A 14,801-nucleotide genomic window follows, 5' to 3' on the forward strand; every position below is an offset into this window, starting at 1 on the left:
TGTATCCTGTCTGGTAGAGGTTGCCTTCTGGAGGGTCTTCCTGCTCCTTTCTGGTCAGAAATCTGGTGTAGCTCTGCTAGCAGCTACACTGATACCTTGCTTCAAGGGCAGCACGATCTTGTGGATTGCCTCATTTTTGCGGGTTTCTGCTGCAAGGAGCAGCTTACCTGCAGTTTTAGTCTCACATTGTATCAGCCTCTCTTTTTGTTTCTTTTGGCTGTATCTATACATAATGTTCTTGTCCTTCTTGCAGAGAAGGCACTGCACTGGAAGAAGATGGGAAGCCCTCGCAGGTATAACCTTGGGTGCTATTGTCTTTGAGCAAAGCAGTTGATCCTTGGTGGTGACTTCACTCCTCTCGTCTTCTTTCTAATGGTTCTGCAATGGCTGCGAAGGAATGATAAAATGGATATTCTAATCAGCCCCACTGACAATGACCCTTGGTCAAAAGACCTGTTTTTGCTGTGTTTGTGTGTGTTATGACCAGAGTGAGAAGTTTAGAGTCAGTGGCGAGACCAGGGCATAACCATTGAACTGTAGGCTGACACAGTTTCATAGGAAATACTGTATAATCACGTGTACTCACATTCATAGTTCTGATTTTCCCTTTCTTGCTTCTTCTTGGCTCTGTCGATCTTGGATTTATCAGTGAAAAGCCTGTAGCACTGCTGATGATATCCAATTGAATGTGGGATTGTTGCGAGTCTTTCTGGTGCAATAACTTGCTCCAGATCTAAACTTTCGATAGCATTCTCTGCAATTTTAGCCTTTCTAGTTCCAGTTAAATTCCACTGATAAACACTCGTGAAAAATGTCATCCAGCTAGACTCCAAAAAATAAATTATGTTGTCTTTGGCTCCTGCAACGACGTGTATGCAGCACGCCATTGTTTCGGTGCATGCAGTCACTGACTTTAATCAATCTAGTACAAAGATCATGATTGGCTGATTTTGCGGTACTGACAAATACGTCAGTTGTGATTGGTCATTTAAGTAACTCACAATTATATTATTCTGGGTTTTGACGAGATTTTTGTCTATTTTCTAATGAAAATTTCTGCAAAATACTCACTTTTTGAAGATGGGAACATTGATTTTCGTGATAAGTGATCCCTAAACTAATATTTGTGTGAATATGAACTACTTCCACTGAGGGGACTATGGAAAAGCATTTTTTTGAGACTCTGCCCACGGTCTACAAACAATTAGCGAAGTAAACTCTTAGCCTAAACATTACGCCATTTGAAGAAGCCACTTTGCATATTCAAATCTGTCACAAAACAGCATATATTTTTACCATTAATAACAACATGAATAACAAATCAGTCAAATGACCACCAAGCATAAAGTATAGTTTGTACATGTTCTGATGATACAATGTGAAGAATCACCACTTTTTCACCCCGCCCTTCTCCAGCCTGGATGGAACTGCTGCAAGATAGATAAGGCATAGAATAATTTGGGGGGAAATGCATTTAAATAGAGCAAAAATATAGTTATATAATATAAGTATGCACATACAGGTAACAATGTCTGAAATCCGGTAACCTCAGGACTGAGACTGTGCCGGTTTTCGGATTTTTCTGGATTTCGGATCTCGCTGTTGGTGCTCCTCGCTGCCCGCCGACATGCTGATTCTCGCCGCCCGCGGCCCCTGGCACTATGTTTTTTTTTTGCCTGTTTTCCTCGTCCCTTGCCACCCGATGTTGCCATCTTGGCCGCGTCCGGTTTTCAGACAGCCGGATTCTGGACGTTGTACCTGTAATAGCAATTGAAAAAACAGAATTTATCACATTGACAAATGGTTTCAATATATTCACTGAATATCTAGGTAAGGGCTAATTTATCATTAAAAATTATTCAGCTGCTTCCTATACTGTCACAATGGGCTATAAATTGTGACCTCTCCAGGTGAGTACGATGTGCGCACGCATCCAAAGAGGCCCCGCAGGTTCTGGGTTTAGGTGCGTGCCCAGCACTTGCAATCTGTCAAAATTTATTTTGATAGAGTGCAGGCATCCCTTGAAGAAGGGCCTTTGAGGGCGAAGATTTGGGTTATTTGCCCAATGAATGACCTTCAAACTCTTACGCCTGGTAAAAGCTGGCGTAAGGCCTGCTTTTACCAACATGTGTTTTAAAAGATAGAAAAAATAAATGTCATTACTTATTTGAATATTAAAATCCCTGCCTATGAAGGTAAGTTTATGTTTAACACTATTAAAAAAAAATTTTAATTGAAAAATTAATATTTTTTCTAAAACATTGATTTTAATTTAATTTCTATCACTTTTAACAAAGTGAGGTGTTCTTTTTATTTATGCTTGTGTTTTATTTGATTTTGGAGGTATTCTCATTCATAGTAAGGGGAGCTCTGATAGAAATGGGAGCTCGGAGCTCCCATGACTATGAATGAGAATACTGCATTTTGATTGGTGGTCCGGGCCCATGTGATCCCAGGAAGCGCGTATGCTCCTGGGATACGTGGGCCTCTGCGTGTGCTGCGCATCTTGGCCTGGGACCCGAAGTGCTCGTTCCTCCAGGACCGCCAGGTATTTTCGTAAAATTAATTTAGGTCAGAGGCATCCACCCGAGGGAAGTCTCTGACTGTAATCTTTGGCCCAATATATTATACATACGCTGAGAGAAGATGTTTTACACCAATAGTCTTAAGAGATGTTACTATCCAAAATGAAAACTTCTATTTTTAACTACAATTGTTGATTTCTTTTGTCATTCTTTTCCTTCAGTTTTTCTTGAAGAACTCAGTGGTACCTTCTGTCTCTGTTAACAGCACAAATGCAAGTTTACAATTTTCAAATGGGCAGGCTCTGTGGTTTGTGCACAATGACTATTTCTTCCTGCCAGTAAGTACAATTCTATTTGTCCACTCTCTCCCTTATGAATGGTTTTGTATATGCATGTTAATATTTAACTAAAAGGGAACAGTTTGTTGAAGTCATTTGTTTCACTGTACCAACTGGAACATTTAAAGTAATAAAGTACTGTTCATGTATAATTTAAAAATCAATTACTTGCCAATATGCAAATAATCCAAATAAATTGTAGAAGAGGATTTAAAATGTTTAATCTGGAAGTTAATTTATAATTGTTTTTCCACTTTCTCTTCACATAGGTGAATATATCAGTATTATTAAAAGGCATGCACTTCCTGTTTACAAAACGTATTCTCTGTTGTCGCAGTGTTATGTCACTTTCATGCCAATATTTACAATGGAAAAAAAGAGTAGAATAGAAAACCCCAAAATGAATATGGTTGCCTTCTGGCCACCATATGACACTGTGACATGAAAATATAGTTGTAGTTAACTGCAGGTGAAACTAATGAAAGTAAATTAGCAGCTGCAGGAGGCAGCAGTTGCAAAAATAGGAAGGGTATATTAATTCACTTGTATTCACTGCTCCATTTTGGTGTGCCTACTGTTCCACAATTAATTGAATACAAATGCACACTATTCCATTAATTAATTCTTGATTTGTCAGTTTGCTCACTGCTTTGTGAATTTATTAATTAATTTCTGCCTGATATACCATTCAGTTGGTGTGTCCATTTTGCATTAATGCATTGATTTAATGGTGTGCCTGCTGCTCCATTAAATTATTCATTAGTTAATACTCACTTCTACGTTGATTTCTTAATTTCGCTGTTTAGTACTGTCCCATAATTAAGTTATTTATTTTGTATTAATTCACTAGTGCCTATTGCTCTATGATCTTTTGATTGTCGGTATGGCCATTATTTATTTGTTGGTGTATTTGCTACACCATCCATTTATTGATATGTTGGTGTGTATGCTGCCATGTTAATTCATTGCTTCACTGATGCTTTCTGCTTCATTACTTTATTGGTTTGTTGGTGTGATTGCTATCTGTAAATTTACTAATTGGTGCCCACTTATGCATTATTTATTTTGTCGTGCCTGCTGTTTCATTGATTTTTTTGGTGTAGAAACATAGAAACATAGAAATTAGGTGCAGGAGCAGGCCAGTCGGCCCTTCGAGCCTGCACCGTCATTCAATAAGATCATGGCTGATCATTCTCGCTCTTCTATGAATTTATTAGTGACTGAGGCTTCATTGGCCCAGAAATTGTGGTCGGAGGCTTCCTGTGGGCGGACGCCTCCGACCAAAATGTTTTTTACGCAAGTACCTGATGGTTCTGGAGGAATGTAGACCTGCAGTCCGATGCCTCTATTTGCAGTCCAGCATATGGGCCCACGCATCGCAGGTACGTAAGCATAACCTGGGATCATATGGGCCTGGACCATCAATGAACATGGAGTATTCTCATTGATAATAATAGTGAGTTCCTTTTTTACGAGCTCCAATTACTATCAATGAGAATACCCCCCAAAACTCAGTAACACAATATAAAATAAATATAAAAACAGCTCACATATTTAAAATTAATTGAAATTGAATTTAATTAAATGTTTTAGACAAAAAAATATTTTTTTAATGTGTTTTAATCGGGGTAAAAATAAACTTACCTTAATGGACAGGGATTTTAATATAAAAATTAATGATAACATTTAATTTCTCTATTTTTTAAAACTCTATATGCCTGCTTTTACCAGCGTAAGAGTTTGAAGTACATATGCTGGGCAAGAGTTGGGCAAATAGCCCAAATCTCCGCCCGCAAATATCCTTTTCCCGGGGATGCGTTCGATCAGTCAAAAGAAACTTTGACAGTTGGCAAGTGCTGGTTCTCGGCACATGCACATTGCGCACCGAGAACTGGCACTTGAGAGGCCTCTTCGGGCACGTGCGCACATCATACGCACCCGGAGAGGCCATAATTTACACTGACTAATTTATTGATTTGTTTATGTACCACCACTCCATTCATTTATTAATTGACTAGTGCTGTGCCAATGTATTCATTTATCGGTGTGCCTACTGCTCGATGAATCTATTAATTTATTGCCCAATTCTTTGATCAAATCTTGTTTTTGCTAGTGTTTCCACTGGCCCTGCAGCTCATTTCTACAATAGTTGCCCTGGTATTATTTTTTCTTTATTGCTTTTTCTGTTACTCTATTCATTTATTCATTTCTGGCTCCCTGGTCTCTGAATGTATTAATTCACTAGTTGATGGTTCTCTATTAATTTATTAATTCATTATTGTATGTTTGATTATGTTGCATGTTGGACAATAATATTTCAATGCTCGAGTGATTAGTGATGCATATGGTTTGAAATTTTTTATATTGATCTGACAGCATGAAACCCTACTGGAAACTTCATGCTGAGTGAATATTTTCCTAATGGGTGGTATTTGGTGTTAAAATAACATTTTCTGAACAAAAGCCGAGTCAGCACTTGTAGTAAGAATGCACCTTTAATGAAATGCTTCAAGATTAAGTGACACCAAAGGACATCTAAACGTACAATTTAAGACGTTTATCACATCCTAAAGAGCACATTTTCCTATGGCCAGCAGGAGGCTATATTTGATATTTATTTTATTATATCATCTTGACAGTAGTTATGAATTCACTTCCTGCCCTGAAAAATAAGTTAGAAGCATCACAGTAGAAAAAGGAAATGTAGAACCTCTATCCAAGAAAAGAAGAAACAGCTCGATACATTTAAAGATCTAAAATGTTACTTATTTTTCCATCTGCAGTGAAACATCTATTATTTATGCTCTGATTAACTTCCTTCTTGATTATTCATCAGATTATTCTTGAGATAAAGTGTTGCACAATACTACACAAACAGAAATTAATTTACAGAACAAAAAAGACACATTTATTTTTTTTAAAAGCTCAAATTAGATCAACTGACGAGTTTTATAATTATTTGATTTGTAAAATGATAATTTAAGACAGAATGAAGAATGTTTGCAGATAACTGAGAAATGTAGGCTTATCTGTTGCTGTGAAGTAATTTCACATTGACTCCCCAAACTAGTTCCAGAAACCACAGTGATCATGAGACAGATCACCTAATCCATTCCACCTACCTTTTGCACACCGTGATATCAGCCAGGAATTCCTCCAACTCCCTCTTGAATGTTTGCAATGAATCAAGCAGGCAGACAGGCAGGCAACTTGTTGAAGAGAATGATAGCCCTCTGCTAAAAGAAGAACCTCTGACATCTAACCTAATCCTTTTCTTACCTAACTTATATGCATGTCCCCTGGTAGTCTCTAAAATTTCTAATTAAATTAGTCTATTCACCCAAACACAGTCTAGTTCTTTCATTATTTTAAATATTTCAATCAAATCTGCCCAAAGTCTATGCTTTTCTAGAATAAAAAGGCCCAGCTCTGTAAACATATCATAACTAAGGGCTTTTAAACTGGGTGTCAATCTAGTGGCCCTCCTCTGAACCTTTTCCAGAGCCTCTATTACCCACCATGAGAGGGGATCATAACTTGACTTCTAGATAAGTTCTAACTAAGGTTTTGTACGAAGACATTGGGCTCAATTTTCCCCAAAGCTGTTTTTTGACGTACTTAAAGAGTTACGCCCGTTTATTTTGGGTCCAAGTACGCCAAAAAAAATCATCCAAGTTTCCCCGTTTGAATTCTTCATTTTGGCTCCGTCTAGTCTGTCGTTCAGTTTTGGGGGTGGGGCCCAAGATCTGTGCCAAAAAGATTGGGTTGCCACGGGACACAATGTGGGCTGAGGTTGGAAAGTGAAACATACAGCCAGCTCACAGCAACTTACCAAGCATATTAAACATTGCAGCAATTTACCTCCGTTAAATTATTAAAGTGTAATGACAAAAGTCTATCTCCCCCCACCCCCAAACCCCCCTCCCGATGCCGGTCCCCGCACCTATCCCAGGCCGAAGGGCCTCCTGGTACTGGTCCCAATCCCCGCACCTACCCAGGCCAAATGGCCTCCCGGTCCTGATCCCCCACACCTATCCCAGGCCAAATGGCCTCCCAGTCCCGTTCCCCACACCTATCCCAGGCCAAACGGCCTCCTCTCTCCCGGTTCCCACACCTAACTATGCCCGAAAGGCTTCCCCCTTCATCTCTCTCCCACTCTCTCTCACCTCTCTGCTGCTGCTGTCCGGGCATCTGCTGCTCTGATCTCCTTACCTGTGCCGATTTTCTTAACTCACCAGAAGGTTTTTCCACAGAGGCCACATACGCCGTCCTAAGAAGAATTGGAGTAAATCGGAGCTGGCCAAACTTGCTTAACTGGCCAGAATTGGCACGGGTGGCAGGTTATGCCCCCATGATACAAAAAGACTGAACCTAATAAAAATCGTAACTAATTGAGTTACGCTGGCGCACATTGATTGGGGAAACTTGTATTTTTTAAACTTAGGCCAAAAAAATGGCGCAAATCACTGGGGAAAATTGATCCCTGAATGATGCTTTTTGTTTTATATTAGATTGCGCTAGCAATACATCTAAATGCTCTTAGCCTTGCGGCACTGATCTTGACCTTTTAGGAGACATCTCCCTGTAAGAGGCTTTTTACTATATCAGAAGCCAACAGTACAATTTTTTTTTAAATTACAAAGGAAATTTCATTTTAATAGACATCACTATAATAGGGTTTTAATATGTTACTTTTCTACCATAGTATTTTCTATACAGCTGCATTTTGGGATTGATGTCGTGTTCTGTGTTCCTGCGAGTAAACTACGAGCTGAAAATGGTGATGATGCTGATTGCTGTGGTGGTTTACAATGTAATTCTTCTGCAAACCCATGCCTCGCTCTTTGATGATTATAGCAAAATGCTGTACACAACTGTACAGATAGAAAGGTAAATTCTCTCCAAGCTTACAGTACTTCGTCGAGTTTTTTCCATTGGTTACCACATGTGTGAATCATTCAACCACAGAAATGTAGAGCATAGAGGGAGGCCATTCGGCCCATCGGCCAGTTCTTTGCTAGAGCAATCCAAAACTAATCCCACTGCCTTGTTTTTTTCCATGTAGCTCTGTATCTTCCCCTGCTTCAAATATTTATGCACTTTTACATTAAAAGGTCTGTCTTAAGTCCTGTAGCAAAGCATTAGATGCTCCAATATCTCTCTGCCTAAAGAAATCCCTTCTATCCTCTCATCTCACTGTGGGAATGACTGTTTTAAATTCACCTATCACTGAATCTCCAACTAGAGTAAATATTCTTTTTCTATTCACCCTGTCAGAATTTTAAACATATAAATTATATTTTTTAGCCTTCTCTGCTTCACCAAAAAATTACTCCTGATGCCATTATTTTATTTCAAGTAAGTGAAAAACTCTCATTATGCACCCTACTCTGTTAACAATACACGTTATTTCATCCTTCTGGCTGAAATATACTGTGGATAGAAAAAGTTGAAGAAATCAAGGTTTAAAAAATGAAAGTAGCAAAGAATTTATAAATCTTGTCCCAGAAACTGCGGTCGGAAGCTTCCTGTGGGCAGATGGCTCTGACCGAAATTTTTTTTACAAAAGTACCTAGTGGTTCCAGAGGAACATAGGTTTGCAGTCCGAGGCCTCCATTCACAGTCCAGCATATGGACCTACGCATCCAAGGAACGTAAGCGCAACCTGGAATCGTGTGAGCCTGGACACCAATGGACATAAAGTATTCTCATTGATAATAATGGTGAGTTCCATTTGTACGAGCTCCCATTACTATCAATGAGAATACCCCAAAAAGCAGAGAAACACAACACAATAAATAAAATATAACACCTCACATATTTAAAATTAATTGAAATTGAATTTAATTAAATGTTTTAGAAAAACATTTTTTTTTTTGAATTTTTTTATATGATTTAATTGGGGTAAAAATAAACATACCTTAATGGACAGGGCTTTTAATATAAAAATTAGTGATAAAATTTAATTTAATTTTAAATTTTTCTATCTTTTAAAACTCTTACGCTGGTAAAAGTCTTTGATGTACTGTATATGGATTTTAGCAAAGCTTTTGATAAGGTTCCACATGGCAGACTGGTCACAAAAGTAAAAGCACATGGAATCCAGAGCAAAATGGCAAGTTGGAGCCAAAATTGGCTTGGAGGCAGGAAGCAAAGGGTAATGGTCGATGGGTATTTTTGTGATTGGAAAGCTGTTTCCAGTGGGATTCTGCAGGGCTCAGTACTAGGTCCCTGTTTTTTTGGTATATATCAATGATTTAGTCTTGAATGTACGGGGTATGATTAAGAAGTTTGCAGATGATACTAAAATCGGATGTATTGTTGATAATGAATAAGAAAGTTGTAGACTGCAGGAAGATATCAGTGAACTGGTCAGGTGGGCAGAACAGTGGCAAATGGAATTCAATCGAGAGAAGTGTAAGGTAATGCATTTGGGGAGGGCTAACAAGGCAAGGGAATACACATTAAATGGTAGGATATTGAGAAGTGTAGAGGAACAAAGGGACCTTGGAGCACAGGCCAGGTAGATAAGATGGTTAAGAAGGCAAACGGAACACTTGCCTTTATTAGTTGCGGCATAGAGTACAAGAGCAGGGAGGTTATGCTTGAACTGTATAAACACTAGTTAGACCACAGCTAGAGTACTGTGTGGAGTTCTGGTCACCACACTACAGGAAAGATGTGATTGCACTAGAGAGGGTACAGCATAGATTTCCAAGGATGTTGGCTGGACTGGAGAAATTTAGCTATGAGGAAAGATTGGATAGTCTGGGTTTGTTTTCTTTGGAAAAGAGGAGGCTGAGGGGAGACCTTATTGAGATGTATAAAGTTATGAGGGGCCTAGATAGAGTGAATAGGAAGGGCCTATTTCCCTTAGCAGAGGGATCAACAACCATAGGGCATAGATTTAAAGTAGCTTTGAGTGGAAATTTCTTCACCCAGATGGTGGTGGGGGTCTGGAACTCACTGCCTGAAAGGGTGGTAGAGGCAGAAACCCTCACCACATTTTAAAAGTACTTCGGTTTGTACTTGAAGTGCCGTAACCTACAGGGTTATTGACCAAGAGCTGGGAAGTGGGATTAGGCTGGCTGGCTCTTTGTTGACTGTCGCGGACATGATAGGTTGAAATGGCCTCCTTCCGTGCTGTGAATATCTATGATTCTATGAAAAACAGTCTATACGCCTTCTTTTACCAGGCGTAAAAGTTTGAAGGATAATCGCTGGGTAGGAGTTGGGCAAATAGCCCAAATCTCTGTGTGCAAATGTCCTTCTCCTGGGGATGCGTTCAATCTGTAAAAATACATTTTGACGATTCGCAAATGCAGGCTCTCGGCAGAAGCGCATCACGCACCGGGTACCGGCACTTGCAAGGTCTCTTTGGGCACATGCGCACATCGTATGCACCCGGAGAGGCCGCAATTTACGTCCCATTATGAATATAATGAGTATGATGGAATCAATTCAGAACAGCTTGAAATAAATATTTTTGTGGTGCATATGAAAAACTTAAAACATTTGATCATGTTTTCCATCATTTTATGTTTATCATAATATCTTAAAAGAAACAGATGGATATGTTACAACTTGCAATGAACATTAAATTAAAATAGTGGAAGTAAGGAACAATTATAATGTGTAACAAAATGGAAGACTGTATACAAATAAATTGAATCGATGTTTTGAAGATCAATAACTCAAAGAAGTATTGATCGCTGATTCTGATATTGTTTACAGTTATCCACTGATCTGGTGACAGAATTTTATTCTAATATTGATTTCATGTATTAAGCATTATATTTCTACTCCTTTGTTAGGCCTGGTGTGCTGAAGGATTTGAAGACAATGGGTGCAATCTCTCTTCTAATTTTCTTCGTCACTCTTCTTGTTCTGGCCAGACAGGTGAGGACAGTATTCTCTAAATATTTGATTTTTAAACAATAAAATATAAAATAGACAGAAAAGAGCAGAACCACGGAGATGTGCAGGAATAATTTTAAAGATTATTAAATTAATACTGCAATAAGAAACAGAGGTTCAATGACACTAGACTCCCTTGACTTTGTTGGCATTCAAGTGATTAATACAGGGATTAGCATTTTTTCTTGTATTAACTTGCAGCTTACACACTAATTGTTGATTGTTTTTCTGGTACCTAAGTTGAAACTCTTTTGGCTTCAGCTACAGTTCGTACAGTGACATATAATGTGTTTTTCTTTGTTTTTGGAGCTGTCAACGTTTTTTAAAAAGAAAAGACTTGCATTTATATAACATCTTTCACGACCACCAGACCCAAAGCGCTTTACAGACAAATTAAGTACTTTTTGAAGGGTAGTCATTGTTGTAATGTAGGAAATGCAGTTGCCAATTTCACACAGCAAGCTCCCACAGCAATGTGATAATTGTAGTGTGTTGTAGGGCATTAGGCACCTGCTGAATATATAAATATATGTATGTTTAAAATGTTAGCCAAGTATAAAATGGCTGCCAGGGGGCTTAGCAAAGCATGATGGGGGCTCGGTTAGCCAAGTTAGCTAAAGCTGCTGACTGAGCACTGACCCTGCAGAGCCTGGTCTCAGGAATGTCTTGAATCAACAGCTTGAGACAAGATAGTATATAGAACACTGCGGTACCTAGTACGGCATGTCCTCAAGTCAGTGACCCCCATATAGGGTGCCTCGCAACCATAGAGATAAGGAGCTAGGCACCGGCAGAATCCATGAGCAACAAAGTTAAGGGGGGCCTGGAGAGCATCACACGGATAAGGATCCGCCCCCAACTGTCACAAACTGATCATGCAGCCCCCTGATGTATCAGGGTTAATTCTATTGGCCCATTTAAACTATATGTAATCTATAATCATTATGATTGGATTGTGTCCAGCCGAAGTGGGCTGAGTAACTGTAATGAACTATTGTAAAACATATAAATATCGATGAATTTCCTTGTTCGGTGGAGTGGAGTGCCTGGAGTTGGACCAGAGGCTCTCTCCCCGCCAGCGTAATAACAGCCGTTTTAGCATTGGAACCGACCCAGAGTGTCGAGTGATTCTTGCAGGAAAACATTCGCGCTAACATAGTGTATGAATAAAGAGCCTGACCAGATACTATGAGCTCAAAGTAAAGTGTGAAATAGCCTTTTATTGCAGGTCTGCAGTCTGTGAGGCCTCCTTATCTACAGGTGCTCCCAAGGGATTGTGGGATCCCTTGGGACTCCAGGGGATGAGTCCTCTGGTGGTTAAACAAGGTATTTACAGGTTTACATATATAACAACACTTCCCCCCAAAGTCAATAGTGTAACTATTTACAAGGTGAGTCGATCTGGGGTCTTTCTTTCCCTGGTTGATCGTCTCGGTACAAATGCTGGTTTTGGTGAGTCCTTTGTTGGATCCTCGCTGGGCTGCGGTGCAGCTGGCTTTGCTGGGCTGCCTGGTGTGGTGAGTCCTGCTGGGCTGCTGCGGGCGATGGGTTCTGCTTCATGGTCAACCGCTGTGTCGATGTACTTGGTGTGTGTGTTGGCGGGTCAAAAAAGGTAGGGTCTAATGTGGGTTGCTCAGGATAGTCCGTAAATCTGAGTTTGGTTTGGTCCAAGTGTTTCCTGTAGATGAGTATATTTGAAAGTTTGACCTGAAACGCCCTACTCCCCTCTTTGGCCATGACAGTGCCGGGAAGCCACTTGGGACATTGTCCATAATTCAACACAAATACAGGATAATTAATTTCAATTTCGCGTGACACATTTACGTTCTCATGATATGTACTTTGTTGAAGCTGCCTGCTCTCTACCTGTTCCTGTAGATCAGGGTGGACTAACGAGAGCCTTGTCTTAAGTGCCCTTTTCATGAGCAGTTCAGCAGGTGAAATCCCAGTGAGCGAGTGAGGTCTCGTGCGGTAACTAAGCAGGACTCGGGATAGGCGAGTCTGCAGTGAGCCTTCAGTTACCCTCTTCAAGCTCTGCTAGATAGTTTGCACTGCTGTCTTTGCCTGACCATTGGATGCTGGTTTGAACGGGGCAGATGTAACATGTTTGATCCCATTGCGGGTCATGAACTCTTTGAACTCGGCACTGGTGAAACACGGCCCTTTGTCGCTCACAAGGACATCAGGCAAGCCGCGCGAGGCAAACATGGCCCGCAGGCTTTCAGTGGTGGCAGCGGACGTGCTTGCCGACATTATCTTACATTCAATCTATTTGGAGTACGCATCTACAACCACTAGGAACATTTTACCCAAGAACGGGCCTGCATAGTTGACATGGACCCTAGACCACGGTTTGGAGGGCCAAGACCATAAACTTAGTGGCGCCTCCCTGGGTGCATTGCTTAACTATGAACATGTGTTACATTTGTGCACGCAGGACTCTAAGTCGGCATCGATACCAGGCCACCACACGTGGGATCTTGCTATCGCTTTCATCATTACAATGCCTGGGTGGGTGCTGTGGAGATCACTAATGAAAGTGTCCCTGCCTTTTTTGGGTACCTCTACCCGATTACCCCACAGAAGGTAGTCTGCCTGTATAGACACTTCATCTTTGCGCCGTTGGTACAGCTTTATCTCTTCCTGCATTTCTAATGGGACACTGGACCAGCTCCCGTGAAGCAAACAGCTTTTTTACTAAGGAGAGTCAGGTATCCTGGCTCGTCCAGGTTCTAATCTGACGGGCTGTGATGGGTGATTGCTCACACTCGAATGCTTCCATTACCATGACTAGATCTGTGGGCTGTGCCATTTCTACCCCCATGGTGGGCAATGGCAGCCTTCTGAGAGCATCGGCACAGTTTTCTGTGCCTGGCCTGTGGCGGATGGCGTAGTTGTATGCGGACAACATGAACGCCCATCTCTGGATGCGGGCTGATGCATGCGTATTTATCCACTTACTTTCAGAAAAGAGGGATATGGTCAGTTTCCAATTCAAATTTGAGCCCAAACAGATATTGATGCATTTTCTTTACCCCATAAACACACGCTAATGCTTCTTTTTCAATCATGCTGTTGGCCCTCTCAGCCTTCGACAGATTTCTGGATGCATAGGCAACTGGTTGCAATTTCCCAGCTTCATTAGCTTGTTGCAATACACACCCGACACCATATGACGATGCATCACATGCTAGTACCAAACGCTTACATGGATCATACAACACAAGCAATTTGTTTGAGCATAACAGTTTTCTAGCTTTTAAAAAGGCATTTTCTTGGCTTTTACCCCATACCCATTCTTCTCCTTTACGCAATAAGGCATGCAGTGGTTCTAACAGTGTGCTGAGACCCGGTAAGAAGTTACCAAAGTAGTTCAGGAGTCCTAGAAACGACCGCAGCTCCATCACATTCTGTGGCCTTGGTGCGTTCCCGATTGCCTCCATCTTCGAATCGGTGGGATTGATGCCGTCCGCCGCGATTTTTCTCCCCAGGAACTCCAGTGCAGGTGCCGGCAAAATGCACTTAGAGCGTTTTAACCTGAGCCCCACGTGGTTAAGCCAACTAAGAAGCTCCTCCAGGTTCTGCAGATGCTCGACTGTGTACCGACCTGTAACCAAGATGTCGTCCTGGAAGACCACGGTGCGCGGGACCAACTTCAGTAAGCTTTCCATGTTTCTCTGGAATATCGCTGCGGCTGATTGAATCCCAAACGGGCATCTGTTGTAAAAGAAGAGACCTTTGTGCGTGTTGATGCAAGTGAGGCTCTTCGCTGATTACTCCAGCTCCTGCGTCATGTAGGCCATGGTCAAGTCCAGCTTCGTGAACGTTTTTCCTCCCGCCAGCGTCGCAAAAAGGTCGCCTGCCTTTGGTAGTGGGTATTGATCCTGTAGGAAGAAACGATTGATAGTTACTTTGTAATCACCACAGATTCTGACAGTGCTGTCTCCCTTGAGGACTGAAACAATCGGACTGGCCCACTCATTGAATTCGATCGGCGAAATGATGCCCTTTCATTGCAGCC

The 14,801-nt window shown here is 41.0% G+C and overlaps 1 protein-coding gene across 1 annotated transcript in view; it reads left to right on the forward strand.

Annotated features, from left to right (window-relative positions):
• Positions 1-14,801, forward strand: part of adcy2b (adenylate cyclase 2b (brain)) — a 796,633-nt gene that overhangs the window by 633,431 nt on the left and 148,401 nt on the right. The window contains exons 17-19 of the mRNA XM_070879907.1: positions 2,747-2,863; positions 7,569-7,753; positions 10,678-10,762. Of these exons, the coding sequence (XP_070736008.1) occupies positions 2,747-2,863; positions 7,569-7,753; positions 10,678-10,762 (387 nt within the window). The remainder of the gene's footprint in view (positions 1-2,746; positions 2,864-7,568; positions 7,754-10,677; positions 10,763-14,801) is intronic.

This window comes from Pristiophorus japonicus, chromosome 5, assembly GCF_044704955.1.
Source record: "Pristiophorus japonicus isolate sPriJap1 chromosome 5, sPriJap1.hap1, whole genome shotgun sequence".
NCBI lineage: Eukaryota > Metazoa > Chordata > Chondrichthyes > Pristiophoridae > Pristiophorus > Pristiophorus japonicus.